The sequence below is a fragment of the Scatophagus argus genome, chromosome 3 (assembly GCF_020382885.2).
Source record: "Scatophagus argus isolate fScaArg1 chromosome 3, fScaArg1.pri, whole genome shotgun sequence".
In the NCBI taxonomy this organism is placed as follows: domain Eukaryota; kingdom Metazoa; phylum Chordata; class Actinopteri; family Scatophagidae; genus Scatophagus; species Scatophagus argus.
Genome location: NC_058495.1, coordinates 10,645,541 through 10,664,509, shown reverse-complemented (window position 1 = coordinate 10,664,509; position 18,969 = coordinate 10,645,541). Strand labels below are relative to the sequence as shown.

General features: G+C 40.4%; 3 protein-coding genes across 3 annotated transcripts; 1 reads left to right on the top strand and 2 right to left on the bottom strand.

Annotated features, from left to right (window-relative positions):
- Positions 1–3,309: 3,309 nt before the first annotated feature.
- Positions 3,310–6,560, top strand: ppcs (phosphopantothenoylcysteine synthetase). The gene is made up of 4 exons (XM_046383383.1): positions 3,310–3,421; positions 4,978–5,515; positions 5,609–5,712; positions 6,069–6,560. Exons 2-4 carry the CDS (start codon positions 4,981–4,983, stop codon positions 6,393–6,395), a joined length of 966 nt encoding a protein of 321 aa, XP_046239339.1. The 5' UTR covers positions 3,310–3,421; positions 4,978–4,980; the 3' UTR covers positions 6,396–6,560.
- Positions 6,561–6,653: 93 nt separating this feature from the next.
- On the bottom strand, positions 6,654–12,002 carry utp3 (UTP3 small subunit processome component). The gene is made up of 16 exons (XM_046383382.1): positions 11,810–12,002; positions 11,433–11,520; positions 10,586–10,642; positions 10,447–10,503; positions 10,257–10,365; positions 10,105–10,173; positions 9,887–10,008; positions 9,630–9,785; positions 9,471–9,542; positions 8,807–8,847; positions 8,618–8,714; positions 8,231–8,368; positions 7,980–8,116; positions 7,818–7,884; positions 7,118–7,225; positions 6,654–6,954 (listed from the first exon to the last, which is right to left on the bottom strand). Exons 1-16 carry the CDS (start codon positions 11,824–11,826, stop codon positions 6,865–6,867), a joined length of 1,425 nt encoding a protein of 474 aa, XP_046239338.1. The 5' UTR covers positions 11,827–12,002; the 3' UTR covers positions 6,654–6,864.
- A 413-nt stretch (positions 12,003–12,415) lies between these two features.
- fam83e (family with sequence similarity 83 member E) lies at positions 12,416–18,921 on the bottom strand. Its single transcript, XM_046383374.1, has 9 exons — positions 17,410–18,921; positions 16,799–16,945; positions 15,590–15,714; positions 15,080–15,505; positions 14,763–14,822; positions 14,609–14,653; positions 14,282–14,516; positions 13,997–14,203; positions 12,416–13,651 (listed from the first exon to the last, which is right to left on the bottom strand). The coding sequence occupies exons 1-9, from the start codon at positions 17,875–17,877 to the stop codon at positions 13,451–13,453; spliced, it is 1,914 nt and encodes a 637-aa protein (XP_046239330.1). The 5' UTR covers positions 17,878–18,921; the 3' UTR covers positions 12,416–13,450.
- Between the last annotated feature and the right edge of the window lie 48 nt (positions 18,922–18,969).

Here is an 18,969-nt window from a genome sequence, read left to right as displayed (position 1 = left end):
CCATCAAACAACTGACCAAGGAATCAGCTTTATTCAAAGGGCATTGAGAGCGAATATAATCCATCGTGCCTTCGAGCGTAAGGTATATCATAATAAATAAAAAACCGAAAAACCAAGAGTGATAAGGAAAATATCAGGAACACAGAACAAAAGCAGAAAAAAGGTGGACTAGATTATAGTCCACATGGACATCATTTTCCAGTAAGTCACCTTCTATGAAACGTTTCTAAGTTATTATTAATGGTGTCGTTTAAAGGTGATAAATCGTTAATACTTTAAAAATCAGCTTCAAGACATTAAGAAAAACTTTTGGGGTCTAGGTTGTGAAAAATCCCACTGACTGGTGTGTATCTTTTCTATTTGGCAGTACTGCTGTAACATGACTGTAATCCAATGATACTATACTAATACTTGCAGAGTTCACACTTTCAATTAAATCTGTGGTTATACGTGTTATTATACTGTTAATGAAACTTTTGTGTCCAGATTTGCTATTTTTCCAGAAGTGGAAGTCATCCATCAGAAGGTCTTCCTGATGATTTGGGATCTATCTATCTATCTAGGCAGCCTGGCAAGCTGAAAGTTGTTTTTATTAATGGGTGATAATAGGTCTATTGTTAATAATCTAAGCCAAATAATTTAAGGGTGTGTTAAATATGAACGCAGCAGCAGATGAAAATTTAAATATGCAACTTTTGGGAGAATATGTTTTAGGCAAATAAATAACTGATATAAAGGTGGACACAGGCAGCATGCCAGCCTACGGGTATGTTAGCAGGATTTATGGGGCCCCATTTTAATTTTATATTCTGTATGAGCTTTATGCACTAAGTGTTACAGCCTTTAAAGCCACTAGAGACAGGATGCATAGATAACTAGATACAGGGTTGCATGATTTTGGCTGCAGATCACAGTTTAAAAAAAGACCTTTAGTCTCTGAACTTAGTCATTTTTTTTCATTTACATTCAGTAGTCAGCAGTTGTATAAATCACAGAGTTTCCTCCACCATGGTCTAAATGCTGTCTCAAAATTTAGTGGTGAACCCACTCATTCATTCTTTTTTGGTTGGCCTAAAATTAGCCCCATTTAAATATAGTGAGGTTTTTATTCTTATTGCTATTATAATGACTGCATTCCCATCTAAAATCCCACCATGTTTAATTTTCCATTGTGCAGTGTAAACTGCACTTACGGTTGCTTAATAAACCTCTAAATTCCCACATAAAAAATTGCCGAGGACATGACCTCGGTGTCCTCATCGGTATCTGCAGCCTGTGTAGGCTGTGTCCTTTTATTTTCTTCCCTGCTGTAAAATAGGTATGACACGTAACAAGAAAAGAAAATATGTTACTAGAAGGTTAAGGTAAAGTTACCTCAACTAATTATTTCATGGGTTTTGATGACAAAGTGTTGATACATGAGGTTTTAGGATTAAATTATGGTTTAACTAATAACTGTAGTTCCTTGAAGTCCACTTAAAGGGCTCAAGCTTCCAAGGGCTTAAGCTTGTAGGCCTGTGACACAGGCAATCAGAAAAATGTCAGTTGTCATTAATGTCAATGTCATTAACATCTTGTGGAAAATGTAACAACCAAAAAAAGCTTCATTTAAAAACCCACACAGCTCTTTGGTGTTATCACACTTTACAGGTGAATTCTAAACTAAATATTCCATTTATATTTTCCAACAGACCTGTTATCTAACTTATATATTTATTTAAAATATTCTACAATCTGAAATGCTTTCTTAACCATTTTTAGATCCTATGCATCTCGTCCCAATTGCAAACAGCCTGCCTGAGAGCCTGCTGAACTGATACTGCTGGTATGCTATTGCCAAAACCGGATGGTGTCTCAGTAAAACAGTGTCCATTTCGTTTCTACACACATGAACATGCATATGCACATAATGTGCGGAAACTAATCCGGTTAGTCAACACAATTAATCATGTGGGCTACCAAAGAAAGCAGCCCGATGAAGTGCGATCAGCGGGGCAACAGCGCCTCTTGTGGGCCGATCGCAGAGACTGCTGGTAACCCTGAAAATGTGCGGTGCAATGAAAAAGCTTATTCAGTCAAAACATTTACAGCAATAAAGACTGACTTTGTCCATCTATTCAAAGTGTGAAACCAGAATTAGAGTTTCAATACAGACTTCACTACCGTTGTTTATCATAGACTATAAACTATATAATCTAATGAAAAGCAAGGAAAACCTATTTAACACATAGTTTTCATCAAGACGCTGTGCAGGTATACTTTCTGAGAAAGTAGAGCTTTGTGAAGCCTGTAAGTATATATGCAGGTCTGTGTAAAAAACTGTATATATTGTTTTAGGTTTCAGCTATACTCTAATCCATCCTACTCCGATTTAAATATTTATATGTGTTATATTTGTGTGACTGCATATAAAATGACAATAAATGAACCTTTTTCAAACCAGACCATAGTTTCTCTCCAGAAATTTAAATTCAGCTATGCAAAATCGTTCTTTTCAGTCTCTGCAGGGGGACGATGTTGTATTTGTTGGTTCATGGCTATCAAGTCATCTCAAAATAATAATAATAATAAGTATATTAAACTGAAAATAAATAAATAAATGGGCAAGGGGTAAGATGTCAATTTGTAGTAAAGGTGTAGCAACTATAGTGCAGATTCATTTTAATTTCTAAGTCAGCTTACTTTTATGATCAATTAGGCTCTCAATATTTATTTATTTATTTATTTATGCACATAGGTTTTAATGCATATATGTTAGAATGAAACATAATTTTGTTTAATTACTTCTCACTTTGTCGGAAATAGAAAACACTCGTTCAGAAGAAACACTGAGTAGGTTACTGGTATTTCAGAGTTACCCAGGCCCGTAGCTTACTGTATTTCACTTCTGTGTACGGGTTTCACTGGATTGGAAAGACTAATAAAATCCCCCTTCAAAAAGTAGGCTAAATGTTAGCTTAACAACTTTATAAAACTCACCAGAAATTAGATGTAAAATGAAGCATCCATCATTCAACCAGGATTTCCTGAAAAAGTGAACTTTGAATTTGCGTTATTTAAGAGACAGAGAGATATACAGGGAGAGAGAAAGAAAGAGAGACCAAGTAATACTAAAAATGAATTTGTTTCTCGGTCACGACACTTGCTGAGTCAGCGGGGCAGTCCAAAAGATTCCCTTTTAGAGAATTTTCCCCTTTGCCCTCAAGGAGTTTATGTTAATTAAGCGTGACACCACGTTTGAAAGTGAAAAAGTGAATGACGCACGACTGAGAAACGGTGGTAGTACCTCATACGTCCACTGGGGGCGGTGACGGTTTTCTTTGTGCATTACTAAAGACCAAAGAATTCAGTTCATTGCTTTCAGGAAGTGCAGAAGTTGTTGTGAAGCTGCCCCTGACTGAACGCAACCTCGGAATCTAAAGTAGGGCATTTTGCAGTATTGTCCTTAAATATAAGGATAAAAATAAACATTGTTTTTGTTTCATTCAGGATGTTATCGCTGTGGTAAATTATTGTCAAATAGCAGGTGTTTTCGTGGTGTGAGTTTTTTCACACAAGAGTACTGATTGACTCACCTGTTTTTCTCGTATGTCATATTACAACATTTGCGGGTGAATTCAAAACATGGCCTCCTTATTTTGTTATTGACGCTATTGTCTGAAGCGACCGGGTTTCCTGTAGTGAAGCAGCAAAGACAGTTTTCTCACGCAAAACGTTAAGGTTCACCTGTTAAGTTCACAAAGGGTTACGCTTACTGTGAATCTTTTATAAAGGTAGGCTGTACTAATAGGAAACTACTTAGTCCAGTTACACAGTGATGTGAATGTCCGTGTTCTTAACTTTTAGCGCTGTTTTGATCCAGCTTGTTGATGCGTAACTGTGTTATGTTGTACTCTTTTCCAATATTAAGTCTATCCTAAGTTAGATGGAAAAACGTTACCGCCTTTCAGCATAACGCAGCACAGCTCCACATAGTTACATGTGTTATACGGGCTTTTAAAAAATAATTTAGACCAAAATATGTAGTGAACTCGATATTTAAAATTATACAATTACTTTGTCAGTACTCTCCAGTGGACAAACTGAAATGGCGTCAACCTCTTAACGTCTGCTCTCTATGCTGCAATTGCTTACTTAGTGGCCAATATATATGCATTATGTTAATATGAGCCAGGTTGGCTTTAGTAAAGTACTACTCTAGTGATTTGCTATTGCTCTTCTGTGCAGTTGAGGGACACATGAGAGACAGAATTAAAGAGTCAAGCTCAAAAATCAGTAATCCTACACTTTTCATAATTAATGCATAATGGTCTTCCTATGCGTCCAGTTTATTTCTTACACATCTTGTTAAAAAATGTGTGGTCTCCACATCCAAGCTGAGCATATTGTTCATAAACCATCCTAAAAGGTATATTTTGCATTTAGGATTAAATTTCAGGGCGGCACGAGAGTGCAGTGGTTAGCAGAGGGTTCTGGGTTTGAATCCGGGCCCTTTTGTGGGGAGTTTACATGTGTGTACACGGACACACACTTGTGCACACTTGTGCCTGTGTGGGTTTCACATTAGTTTAATTGGCCACTCTTCCTTGCCCGTCGTGAGTGTGTGAGCGTGAACACACACACACACAACCCTGCATGGATAGTTGGATTCAATTTCATGTTTTAGTTGGCTGAATGTGTGTATGATTGCTTCTGCATATTCCTGATTACTTCTTCAAGTTTTCTCAAACTTTTGGCAGCCTTTTCCAGACCAACAAAAGATATGACTGATTTAACTGGCAGGCTAAACTGGTGTTATCAGACTCATCTGTCACCTTGTTACTCCCAGAATCAGTCAACTCGTTGGAGTGGATGGATTGTATGCATATCAACATCGGGCAAAAAGTGATGTTGATATATAAAATTTGTGATGTTTAAGCACAGGTCTGACGTTCTGACCTTATCGCAAATCTGTGATGCCGATTCCTCTTTCATCAGGTGATGGCTGAACCCAGGATATCTTCCATTGATGGGAAGTTAGCTGAAGAATTTGCTGTTCCCTCTCATGTTGAGGAGGTCAAAGAGAAGATGGCTGCTTTTGCCGGGTATCATGCGACAGCAGGTCGCAGGGTAGTTCTCATCACATCGGGAGGCACCAAAGTCCCCCTGGAGTCCCGCACGGTTCGCTTCCTCGATAACTTCAGCAGCGGCAGACGAGGAGCCTCCTCAGCAGAATATTTCATAGAATCAGGCTACGCCGTCATCTTCCTACACAGGCATCGCTCTCTCTACCCCTACACGCGTATGTTCTCAACCATGAACATGCTGGATGCCCTAAAGTTCAGAAGTGGAGATGGAGCATCCAGTAACTCTGTTGAAGTGGTGGTTAACCAGCAGGTGCTCCCGAACATTGCCAAAGTACTGAAGAAATACCACGAAGTGAAAGAAAGCAGACTTCTTCTGCCCATTGAGTTCAGCACCCTGTCAGAGTATCTGCATCTGCTCAAAGCAGCAGCTCAGGCACTCAGCACAATAGGTACAAATGAACTGTTTATAGGTTACATTTGTAGCTCTTATCTAGCATGTTGTTCATAATTTGTCCTCAAATGTTTTTTTATTCTGCACATAGGATCCAAGGCCATGTTTTACCTGGCTGCAGCTGTGTCAGATTTCTATATCCCAGCATCTGAGATGCCTGAACACAAAATCCAGTCTTCAAATGGACCTCTTCAAGTGAGTGAAAAATATAAAATACCACCCACATTACTGCAAATGCTCAGTTTTGTGTGTTTTTAGAGATGCAAATGTTGGCCTGTTGGTTGGACCACCACTTTGGTTCAGCCACTTGATAGATGGCCATGAAATTTGGTACAGACCCACTGGATGAATACCAGTTGCTTTGATGACCCTTTTGGCTCTTCACAACGTTGCCAATTTTAGTTTTTAGTTTTTTATGTTGCAACATGATCAGTTTCAAATTTTGTTTCTTTTATGACCTGCAAAACGACAGACATTCCCATCAGCATTAGCTGGCCTTGTTAATAATATAATAATATAATATATAATCCTTCCTTCCCTTTCCCCTTCAGCTCAGCATGAACATGGTCCCCAAGATACTGTCCCCCCTGGTGAAGGACTGGGCACCTCAGGCATTTGTCATATCTTTTAAGCTGGAGACAGATGCAACCATCCTGCTGGATAAGGCTCGACGGGCTCTGGACACCTACAGGCACCAGGCAGTTGTGGCCAATGTACTGGACTCTAGACGGGGTTATGTGGTGGTGGTGACCCCTGACAGTCAGGATGAGCTGATCCTCACAGAGGAGGATGAGAGGAATGAGGTGGAGATAGAGGACAGGATAGTGAGCAACCTGACATCAGCCCACAATAAGTTCATAACTCAACAAGGGGGTTGACAGTCATCACCTACACTGCATGTCTGAGTCAGTGCTGAAGCTTTAAGTTGTGTCTGTGCTTTCCTGATCTTGGCTTAAATTCATACTTGCCCGTCCTGCTGACAGGTTACTGTATGTTCAGCAAGTTGTATGATGGGATAATGTTACAAATAATTAACTATAACAACAATATGCCTTCCCTTTTTCTTATAACATGCTCACAAAATGGTCCTCTAGGCTTACAAATGTTGTCTCCATACAGGGACAAAATACAAGTTCTTGAAAGTTTATAAAATGTTTATTTACATTGTCAATGACATAGCACACACACTGACATCTTTTCTACAACAAGGACAGACAATGGAACAATTCAGTTACAATACATGTTGTCCTACAAGAGTAACCTGTAATAAACTAGAATAGAATAGTCCAATGGTGTTTTTTCAAACCTGTGGTTACACTTGGCAACCTACATTGGATTCTCTCTTGGTCACTTAAGTTTGATGCTCTTCTTGACACCAGCACGAATACCAGAATTCTCTCCGCTGTATCTTTTATCCTGCCGTTGAACGTCACGGACCTGGTTGATATGAACAGTCTCAGTATTAATCTTGGGAATGTTTTTGACATATCAATATATTCTCTTTGATTCAAACAAGGTGAGCCTACACAGTCCTCAGAAGGTTTATGATGCCCTTAGACTTTGTCATAAAATTGTTCATGTCAATGTGTGGAATACAAACCTGGCCCTTTCTACGGATTTTAGCCCGTCTGAACTTCTCTCTGTTCTTGACTCTGGGATTGCGATCAATTTTCTTCCTCTTTGGTGTGAGCCCCTTGTTCTTGGCCATCTGTGGAATTGGTAGAGAGACACACATGCTCAGAAGTGACAAAGATTGCATGAAGTGCATACAGTATGAGGGGGAACCATCAATGGAGATGGAATAAGATGATATGTTTTTGAAAGATGTATCTTGAAAGTTTACTTAACCCCAGCCAGTAATAAATATTCAAAAGCAAATGTGAGTGAGAGTTCACAGTTCACACTTTGCCGATAAAATCAACATGCACTCACACAGCCGGAGCCATCATGTGCCCCCCAAAAAAACTATAGAATACACATTTTAATAATCACTTATAGATTTTTCTTCACAAACAAAAGAGTCCACATTCATAGGAGAGCTGTGCTGCTGGATGACTACATTTAAAAATGGTTATATAATGTACATCTATCGGGATAATCAAATCAGGGATTTTATTCCAGCAAAACATTTCATCATCTTGCACTTAGGGTTAATAATCTCTAATAATTATTCAGCTGCTGCTGCATTTGTCTTATCTTCACCTGATCTGATGGAGTCACTCATGAGAGCAGCCTTACAGTTTGCTCAGGGTGACTGTAAATACTAATATTTCAGAGTGTGGGTGGTTGTAAGTCAGCACCTGGTAAGTGATTCCTCTCTTGGCATCTGGGTCAGGCTCTTCCTCCTCATCTTCAGTCTCCTCCAAGCTGCAAAAAAAAAAAAAAAAAAAAAAAGACAATTTATCACATCCCCCCAAGTGATTCTGTCCCACCTGCCATTTAAAAACTCAAGGCATACTTACTCTTCTGCCTCTGGGTCTTTGGCCTTTCTCTTCAGTTTCACCTGCTTCTCTACGTCTCTGTAGAAACGCAAAGCAGCTTCCTCGTTCAGGTCAGAGTCCAAATCCTCTTCAATCTCAGCCATATTTTCTGCAGAATCCTGAGAACAATTGTACGCTCATTAGCACTCAAGTTCCTTATTAAATATCAGCAACAGATTCAAACTGAGGATGCCCTTCAGATCTGTCAATCCTGAAGAAAAAAAAATTCTCACCTTTCCCTTCTTACTGGAGACCCCGGTCTTCCTGAACTCTGCTGGTCTGCTGGTGGTCGAATCTTTTTCCTCACCAGACAGTAGCTTGCGAAACTGTGGTGCAAGTCGAGCATCTACCGTGCCCAGTTCATTGATGAGCTGCAGGCGGGCATTGAAGACTTGGCATGAAGAAAGGCATAACATAAACTCTGCAACTAATTTTGGTGTGTGTGTGTGTGTGTGTGTGTGTGTAAAGGGAATATTTCATAATCCTGCGTGCTCTGAGTTAGTGCCGTCGTAGTCAAACAGCAGGAGTAGTGAAATAGCGAGACAGTAAAAGGATGCTGTCACAAAAAAAAGAAAGAGTGCAGCATATGTGCTGGCGTTAGTGTCACCGTGTGGACTTACACTTCTGTAGGTGAGCAGCCTCTCGATCACAGGATGGTTGTGAGCAGGGATTCGTTTTGCTTTCAGCACCATGTAGAAACTGATGTTTGTGCAGTAACTGCGGCAGGAAAGGAACCATTACTCATTCAATACAGGACAGTGAAAGGACATTATTTTGGCAACATGTAATCACAGTTTAATTAAACTTACTTGAGATAAAGTTGCTGTTTTGTCTTAAGGTAGTCAGCACCCTTTGGAAAACAGGATGAGAAACATTCAGATTGAGATTCTTGATTTCTAGCTACATGACATCCATACTGTACATGTCATACAGGTCATGGCAGATTTCAATATGAAGGCCTACAATCAAGAGTGATGGCTCATTCCTCATCAGCTTAAGCAGATGAACGAGCCATCCATCACCTTTTAAAGTTGATATGGCAAAAAACTGTTTGCAAACAGTTGCATAGTATCTGTGTTTAGTCTCTAATCTTTAGTCACTAAATGCCCTGACTGTGTCTGCCTGGAGTTTAGCGGCGATCAGCCAGCGTACAGCAGGTTTTTATAGCTTTTTACACTGAAAACAACACCATGGCCAAAATCAAAAGGATGGGAGCAGCAAGAGTGAACCAGAACAGTTACGTTGTGGGCTGGACAGCTAAACTCAATTTAAAAAGCTCCATAAAGCTGAGGGGAGCTTCAGATGCAGGTGATATTTCTCTGTAGGGTCATCACAGTGAGAGACCTCTGTCACTTGGTCACGTTGTTTACACATTTTCAATTTAATACACTGTTATTATAAAAATATAGACAACAGCTAATTTAAAATTCTGGTGGCAGATTGACAGCTAGAAATGAAACTAAATGCATTCACCTTTCCTGGTGGGATCTTCCCATCCTTCACCATCTGTACGAGGGGCTGTAGCTCATCCTTCAGTTCGGTGAGCTGCACACATCATGCAATAACATTACATGCTGGTCTGTGGTAACTAAGCAAATACCTTTAGGCTTTTCAAATCTGATGTTGTTTTACCTTTGTCTTAAAGTCCTGAATAAGTTCAAGTAGCTCTGGTGACTCCTTCTTCAAAAGTTTCATTTTTTCTTTCTGGGACATGTGCTCCAGGTCTTTCACAATCCTCTCCTCCTTTTCTATGGTCTTATTTTCATCTTTCTCTTCCCCAGCAAATTCCTTCATTCAGAGAGCCACATAAAACAACCAACAAGTCAACAAAAACACATTTGATTGTGGAATTAACTGCAGGAAAGCTTTAGAATAGAATAAAAAAATACCTGAAAAAAGTTCAAATCATAGTCCTCCTCGCTCAGATTTGCAGCTAGACGGTTTTGGATTCTTTTAGCCTCTTCTTCTTCCTCTCGCTCCTCAGCCTCCAACTCTTCTTGCAATCTCCCTTCTGTAGTAGCACAGTTAAAATGCTGCATTAGCCACACAGACAAAAAAATGATCATGAACCGCCTCGACATGACTGCTGGAGATAACTGATGCTTACTGGTGCTCACGTAGTCAGTGTCATAGAACATCTTCTTCTTGGTGCCCCACGCCATTTCATTAGGAAGCTCTGGGGAATACAACACATTTGCAGTTACAGGTGCTATGACAGTAAACTAAATCCTGGACATAAACTGTTGAATTAAAGTTTACCTTCTTCCTTTTTCTCCTCTAGATCACTCTCCATGTCTGTCCCCTCTTCTTCCTCTTCTTCCTCCTCCTCCTCCTCTGATTCAGAATCGTCCAGGGCCATCACTTCCTCCTGTGAAAATCAGATGAGCTTGACTTTGCTTTTGAACTACACTCATTTTCTGACTGTCAATACAAACACATAAGCTGTCACCTCATCATCGAGTTCCTCCAGGTCGCTCTCCATCTGGACGCCACTGGCGAGAAGTTTCTGTGGCAAACAGACCACAGTTAAGAGATGAATAAAACAGAAGCACGCACTTAAAACAGAACTAATGATGAGGCAAACTTACTGCAATCTTTTCGTCGTGAAACTTGTCAATTTTGTCCTTTGTGTATTGTGACGATTTCTGAAGGACAGAGAAGAGACATGTTTAAATTTGACTGTCAGCGCTGTTGAAAATAACGACCACAAAACCAAGCAGAGTTGATGTGGTGAATGTGGTAGATAAAATGTTCTGTCAGCATCCCATTTTGTGACACAGTATGACCAGACTGTGGTTAAGATAAGAAAGTAACAGTACTACAGACAAGTGGTACAAATCCCTGAAGTTTTCGTCATCTTTGAGTGATTTTTTTCCCGTGAAAAACATACCAACCACAGGTAGTTAATATTAACAGTCACACTATAGTTGCATAATTGATATTTCACTATTGATGAATAAAAACAAGAACAAAGACATTTAAGGTGCACCTGATGTACACGTAGCCGTGGGGAAAATTCCAGCATAAGGCCAGTGTTACATACCGATCATGTGGCCACGGCAATAAAGCATTTATAAATGTTTTGGATTTAAAAAAGCAGCTGGCCATATTAAGTTTAATATGTTTTTTTTTCGGGGGGGGGGTATTACTAAAATCGACATCTATTAGTCTACTGGATGTTAGCACTGTTAAAGAAACTTCATTTTCTTACACTATGCTGAGCCTCCATTACCAGCTGTTCTCCCTGGGCTTTCCTCTTGTGTGTAATACTGATGTGATTCAGTGACGTTCTCGTAAGGCCACTGTGTCTGGCTCTAAGCATACAAGCTTACCATACAGGCGGCTGTGGTCACCCTATCAGTGTGATAAACTGCAGTTCAGGAAGAAAACTGTACTGTAGCTGGCAACGACGGATCGTCATCCGGGTCGTCTTACCTTATCAGGGACAGGCATGTTCTTGTAGGCTTCAGGGTCATCTTCATCATATCGCTCTGTCTTTTTTGGCTTTTTTACCGGCTTGCCCCTGAGCAGTAAAACAAAGACAGAGACAGAGCTGACACTACATATTTGCTCTGCAGCATTCAGAGGATGCGGGAATGTTTCTGTAACTCGGGACTATGAGCTGCCGTTAAATAGCTAGAAGTTAGCATTAAGTGTGAATGACCACAAGGCAACACAGAAGGCAGCGTAAGGGGTTTCAGCGTGTGTTTTAGCGTTAGAGTAAAGGGAGCCGAGGTTTAATGTTAGCACAACCGTAACATTTAAAAAAAAAATGGAAACAAGCAGAATCTGCTAACTTCAGTCAAACTCACCTTTTTGCTCGAACCATGATGGAAATGGATTAAACTTGCTCGTTAAACGTTAGCAAACAATGAGAGACGTTACAGCGAGAGGCAAACAACGTGAGTGCTTGTAGTTGGAGATTAAAACAAAGGCAAACTGTAAACATGCAGTGGAGATGAACACATTTCCACACTGGTTAACATGTGCTTCCGTGAATTCTTCTTCTTTGCTATTGGTGGCGGTCTACAGAGCAACGTGCGTCCTACCGCCATCTAGGGTCGTGGGCATAGTAAAACAATTTTCTGCGGTTTTTGGTGTAAATAATTTGCTTTAGGTTCAAATCAAACAAATTACACACAAATCAACAAAATAAACAAATCCAAATGCTGTACTGAGAGAGAAAAAACATACATGAATAATAAAAAACAAAAGTTCTGAGCTTTTGGTTATTACACGTCTTTCCTTAAGATGTGTAGTGTGCACAGTTTCTCAAGAGTAGCTGTCTCTCAGAAAAGTCAAATGTTCCTTCTGTGTCTGCAGACACATACACAGCTACACACTGATAGTGGGTCATACGTGATGATTGACAGGCATTATTTTTGTATTTAGTCTTTAATTTCTGTTTCAGATCCTGTGGATAAGTTTAAAGGTACACCTCTTGGATTGGATAACAATTTTTGCTTTAAGATGTTTTATTGCAGAAACTGTATGAAACCAATGACCAAAACAGTCATATATCCTGTTAAATTATTATAATATTATTATATTATATTATTATTATTATTCTTTTTCACTAGTAACAACCTGAACCCCTTCAAGGACCCCTGGGGCATTCCCAGACTCCTTTTATGAAACCACTGGTTTGAAAATCATTTTTCCCATAGTGTGCCTATAGTGTGATTATAAAGGCTGGGTATTTAAAAAATTTGTAAATTAAATCATAAAATGTAAACTGCACGTCAGCTTCCCCAAATTCCTGAGAAAATACTGAGGACATAACCTCTGTGTATTCTGTACCAGTCACATGCTTCTGTCTTGTTCCTCCATTATTTATCAATGACATCAATCACATTTTTGCGAGTTCATCATCATTTTCCTTTTATTCTCTCATGTAGCAGGATCCAACACCACTGTACATCTATTGCTACTTGATGAAGAGCTAATAAAATCGTAGCTATTATCACTTCAATCAAAAGGTCCTTCAATGACTTTGTCGTCTTGTTAAGTACCTACTTGAATTCATATGTGACTGTGTGACAGCCAGTCCAGTGGTTAAAATAGTCTACATTATTCATGGTGATCAACATCAGCAGGACAGTTTTATTTATTTAAAAATATTCTTAAGTAAGCATTGCATCAACCACCACAATACAATGAAACATCTTTGTCATCAGATTCAGTGGGACATCAAACAGATTGACAGTTAAGTTATCCATTATTGATTTTGGTAGGGAAATTTGTTCTCTGCATCTAATCCATCCTAAGTGGATGAACAGCAGTGGGCAGCCACAGCTGGTATATTTACATCCAATGCAACAGTGGTTTTATTTTCAGAGGCAGTATTGGGCCTAGTTTGGCTAATTAACACTGCAGAGGTCATAACGATCCAAGTCTGGCAGCTCAGTGACAGAACATGACAGAATCAGCAAACATATTGCTCATTCATTTTCTTATTTCCTTGCTCCTGCTTCCTCATCTCCTTCCATCTCTGCCAGTGACCTTCTCCAGTCCACACCGAGGGCATAGCTGGAGCTGCGAGGCCTCTCTCTGGGCATAAGGTTTTTTGGTGTTCTGTACAGTAGAGGTTTAAAGTCATCGTTCTTCTTCTTCATCAGGGCAAACCCAGGTGTCATGTGACCCGGTTCAAAGTACTGCCAAGGAAACAGATATTGAACAATGTACATGAAAATCAAACTGTGCCTTAGTTCAATGTTGAGGTAATTGTTCCTCCTCCTTATTGTTATTACTCCTCATAGGACAGTAGAATAATAATTCATTCAGAACAGTGTTCTAGAAGCGCCCAAAGATAAAATTTAGTCTCAAGATGATTAATATGTCTGTCTTGCAAATTTATGTTTTTATTTGTCTTACTTTTCTAAAAAGCTTGCTTTTTCCTCTGAAAACTTGGATGCTTTCTCTGTTCATAGCTCATGTGACTCACTTCCCTCTTCACATGCATGCACACAAAAGGAAATATGACAAATTTACACACTTACACCAGACTTAAACCTTGGCACCGGGACATCATTTGTGTCTGTGTTGTGTACACTCAGGTCCATCATGGATTTGCTCATGTCTGACGCAGCGGCCTCTGATCCTCTCTTGAGCAGCCTAGAAGTGCACTGCTGAGGCTGAAGGCGCTTCATAATGTCGCTCAGAGAGCTGAAGCTCTCAGACTGCGGCACCCTCAGGATTAAAGGTTTCTGTGAGGAGAGAAATGCATCTCAGTTTTTGGTTCAAGGTTAACTCAGGTGTTTTGACAGTAAAGGGCAGTTACTTACTCTTGAAGATGGTGTGTTCTCCACATTGGTGCTAGTTTCATTTAGGCTGTGCTTGTCTCCCAAAACGAGCTCCCTCCTTGAGCGCTCTCTTCTCGGCGTAGAGGAAAGTTCGCCCATGTTGTGTGCTGGCTCTTTTGCTTTATCATCAGGTCTAGTTGTTGTTCTGTTACCTGAATTGATGGTTTTCTCTATGGAGAGTTGCCTGGAAAGGGCTTTCTCAATTATGCGTTCCACACTGAGGGAGAAAAAAAACAAACATTTTCCTTTGGATATGACATTTTTATAATAATTTATCCTGTCTGTTCCCTTCACAATTTGGTTCTTAACCTTTTCATTCTTTCTGGAGTTGTTGAGTCCTTTGGCTGCATGTTACTACAAAAATAACAAAGATACCAAGAAAAGATTCAAATAAAACATTAGCAGATTAAATAAAAGCACACAACGAGAGCCAAATGTCAACACTGACTGTAACAAGACTCACTTGAAAGCTGATGATTTATTTGGTACATTGTTTGTCACTGGAGTTGTGTTCTCACTTAGCCTGTCACACACACAAAAAGATCAAGTCAAGTCTGGCAAACAAACCTAAGAACAAAATATTAAAACTATGCTGTTCTCTATTGTGGAAATTACTCAAACAAAGATGGGAAACATTTTGATGGAAGTATCAATAAAATCTAAGTTATGGTACATACATGCATACTGCAAAGTTACATTTGTGTGTATCTGTGTGGTTGGTCCTCACAGACTCACTAATGGTGTTAAACTTGATGTTAGAAGTCAAAATTGTCCACATACCTTTTCTTATCCACAAACTGGTTTCCATTGAAAGTAAAACTGTCCATAATGGAGGTGTTTTTATCAAACAGCATGTTGTTCTGCCATGTCATTTCCTTGGCTACGATTTCCTTATGTTGATCAAAAGGACTGAAGCAGATGTCTCTGGGGACAACACCCATGGCTTCCCAGTCCAAGAGGGAATCAGGTGGGGACGGAGGGTTGGTAATCTCAGGCTCCAAAGAGAGATGCTTTTGAAACCTAAGCTTTGAGTGGTCTTTCAGTTGATGAGTGACATCTACTCGAGGACCTGCAGTTCTCCATATGTCTGGGACAGGGAACGAAGCAGCAAAAAGAGTCCTGAACTCCCTGTCAAATGAGTCAACCACTGAGCCGCTTAGGACAGTGATTAACTGCCGGTGCAGGTGGGCGTCTGTCCATGTGAGACTGCAGAGTGCAAAGACAGCTTCTAACGTCACTCTGAAGTATGTGAAATACTTATAAAAGGAATCAGATGATATAACTGCTCACCTGTAGCTGCCATGAATCACTGTCTGTAAATCTACCAGAAGAAACTTGTCTTTCATTTCCCCGACCACCATTCTTCCCGTCCTCGAACAGAAGGTTTTCCCTCCAAGAACACGGACCTGCATGTTCTGCAAGATCACAAGCTTAAGTTGGAACTCAAGCCTGATTTGCACCGAAAATGGGTTCACATGTGACGGGATGTGAATGATCAAATACACGGTGAACCGGTATGGAATACACATGGTCTAATGTCAACATGCTAACATGCTCACACTTGCAATGTTAACACACTGATGATTAGAAGGTATCAGGTGACATTTGCAGATTAGCGTTCAACACAAAAGTACAGCTGAAGCTGTCAGACAAGTCATGAGTTTTGCAGGTATTTAGTCAAAAAACAAAGCACTGGACAACTGAAAATCAAGTTGACACATTGGATAAACTTTAGTGGTGGAAAAGGTCAAGTGATAAACTTTAACCTGCTGGAAGCATTTGTTAAAAAGTCAAATCAAATCAAATAAAATCTCATGACAGTCTGTCCAACAAGCGTGGCCATCACTAGAGCTACACTGATACCACGGCTAAAGCCTGTGCCTCACCTGAGTACAGCCATGGAAAACCAGTATAACTGAGAAAACACCAATCTTTTGATCATACTGATGAATCTGTTCCCCGCATAGACAGAGAATTTTAAGTTTTATTCAGTCATGCGTCTGTGTTCATCACCTACATGTGCTACATTCAGAGGACTTTCTTAAAGCAGGTTTTTCACCATTCAAAAGACAACCTTGAATGCTGTGCAACCAGTTTAGCTATGTGTTACTTAAAGTACAGGTCACATTCCTAAGCATGTCAAAGTAAAAAGACACACTTGCAGTTCATGAGACACTGATTTGAAAAAGGAAGTTGCACTTCAACAGTGGGAGTGTAGTGCAAAACCCACGATGTGAGCTGAATAAACAAGAGATGTGAACATGTTGTTGTCCTTGACTCCTCTCTGCTACTCTTTCAGATTTTGCAGTTTATGAGATGCCTCTCCAGAGTATGTCTGCAGTTTATCAGGGTTTTAATGACAATGATGCGTGGGTTACTTTCAGATGTGACCCATTACAAAATGTGGTGGTGGTAAACTGATTTTGGCAAAATAAAATCTGTGGTGTTCAATGTGAGGATGGCTGTTAGGTGTGTGCCGATTTGTGGGAGGTGACTCACCGGATGCCTGAGCCTGCTGAGCGTGAAATTGTCTTGAATGGACCTTTGGTTCAGGATGATGTAAATGGGGACGCCCCGGGAGGCAGCATTATGCAAATCACCAATTATAGCACCATCTGTCAATCTGTCTGTCACAATGGCAATTACCTGTGCGGCACACAAAATGTCTTTAATTGAAAGGATTACTGAAGAAGTGTCTCACGCAAAAATGAATCCCATTTACCTCTTATTTTCTAGATGTGAAATGAAAGTGACTGTATCAATTACCTTGAGTTTAAGGTGATGAGGTTCAAAGGTACAGGTACAAAACTCAAGAATACTTTCTATGTGCGTAAAAAATGCACAAATAAATTAAACAAATACAATTTCAACTTTGTCGCTAGCAGAGGCTGCCTCACGTCAGAATTGTTTATATACTGTTGAAGTTGTAGTTTTGAGTTTATTATATAATTTTAAATGAAAATCTTCAAAGAAGCAAAGAAGCAATTAACTAAAGCCATCAAACAAACATAGTGGACTACTGTTGTGACTCTGAAGCACTGGTGTGTAGGGTGAATTGTGAAAAAAATGTGTCTTGTTGTTCCATAGAAATTTGAAGTAAATTTACATACTTGGCTGGCTTTTTGCAAGTGCCGTCTGATGATCTCTCTGACTGGAGGCTCTCCCTCTGCTGGAGGACTGGTGTGGACAGTAACACTCCCCTTTGGCACCCAGGGGCTTCGCTCAGGCCAGCCCAGCTCCAGGTTCGGTGCTGGTGTGTCTGAGTAGGAAGGGAAGTAGGTGGAACAGAAGTCCTCAACCCGTGAGCTGCCAATCTCTCCACGCACCTCTCCGTGCACCTGCAGCTGGTTGAATCGATAGTCCTGAGCCCAGCTGGTTATCTGACTGACTTCCTCAGAAGACAGGAAGCAGCCGGAGCGCTCTGTGCCAGTGGAGCTGTAGAAAGCCTCTGGTCCTGCACTTAAGAGTCTCTCCACTGCCTGACGCTCCTTCTCACAATAGAAGAACTCTGGGGAGGACTCATTCACGGGCAGGAACACTACATCCTCGTCCAGGCTCTGCTCTTGTGAGTTAGACATGGTCACAGCCGGTTGTGTCTCTGGGAATAAGTGCCACCTGTCAAAGCTCCCACTACTGACTCCAGTTGTGGGACAGCAAGACTATCCTGGGCTTGTCCATGTCACGCTTCAATCACTGATCATTTCACTCATCCCTCTGGCAAAAAAATCCCAATATTTCCATGCTGGCAGGAGCTGTCCAGAACACATGTGATATTTGATGCAGTCTTGATGTTGAGTTTGATTTTTTTTTATCACTGAGATAAAAGCCTGTTCAGGGTCCACAAGTTCAATCCTGAGCACATTTTATGTTTTGCAGCAGCCTTGACCTCCAGCTCATGTTGACTTAATAAAGTAAGAAGAATAATAAAATAAGTAAAAGGAAAAAAATCCAAACACTGTGAAGCTCACCTCCTGGGCAGCATGTCTCGTCTCTCTGCCTCCAGTATTACTCATGAGTTGTCAGAAACTGTAGCTCTTCATGTGTTCCCCTCCCCTGCATGTCATCTCACACCTCTTCACCCTTCCACTCCTTGTTACTCCCAGATTCCAGACATTCTGTGCAGCTGACAGACGGCTAAGCTGCACAGATACACGGTCACAATCCTATTGTTCTTCTCCTCTGCTTTTGTGCACCCCTGTATTTAAATTACATCAAAGTCTCTGTGATACGCTGGTTTCAGTACTTACCATTCCATAATGTGCATGAGGGATGTGCTGAATAATATTGCAGTATATACCTTATTTGACCTACTTCACATTTCTTTTTGAACTGGTCCGGCCTGACAGGTAGGTTTGTGAGAGTATCGTGCAGGACTAATGGTGTACCTGACGGTGACAGCGAAAAAGTGTCAGGTGTGCAGTAGTTTCTTTTTCATTTCTTTGGAAAAACCTTCTGATACCAGTGTCACTGGCCGGTTTATTATCAGCTGTTTCTCTGTTGTTATGCAGGAAATAGCATGAGCATACTTTAACAAAGTAAACAATGAATGCCACCAAACAATATGTGGTCAAATGGCAAAGACGGCGCACCCTTACAACACTATGTTAGAAGACTGCAACTGTGCTGTGCAACATCATCCAGCACGCAAGACAAAACAAAATGGGCTTGGC

Coding starts and splice junctions, on each gene's coding strand:
- ppcs (XM_046383383.1), top strand. CDS start 4,981: ATGGCTGAACCCAGGATATCTTCCATTGATGGGAAGTTAGCTGAAGAA. Junction 5,516..5,608: donor TCAGGCACTCAGCACAATAG/GTACAAATGAAC, acceptor TTCTGCACATAG/GATCCAAGGCCATGTTTTAC. Junction 5,713..6,068: donor CTTCAAATGGACCTCTTCAA/GTGAGTGAAAAA, acceptor TTTCCCCTTCAG/CTCAGCATGAACATGGTCCC.
- fam83e (XM_046383374.1), bottom strand. CDS start 17,877: ATGTCTAACTCACAAGAGCAGAGCCTGGACGAGGATGTAGTGTTCCTG. Junction 15,506..15,589: donor GTGATTCATGGCAGCTACAG/GTGAGCAGTTAT, acceptor TGCACTCTGCAG/TCTCACATGGACAGACGCCC. Junction 14,654..14,762: donor AATAAATCATCAGCTTTCAA/GTGAGTCTTGTT, acceptor TTATTTTTGTAG/TAACATGCAGCCAAAGGACT.
- utp3 (XM_046383382.1), bottom strand. Junction 10,643..11,432: donor ACATGCCTGTCCCTGATAAG/GTAAGACGACCC, acceptor TCTGTCCTTCAG/AAATCGTCACAATACACAAA. Junction 7,226..7,817: donor AGAGAGGAATCACTTACCAG/GTGCTGACTTAC, acceptor CCAATTCCACAG/ATGGCCAAGAACAAGGGGCT.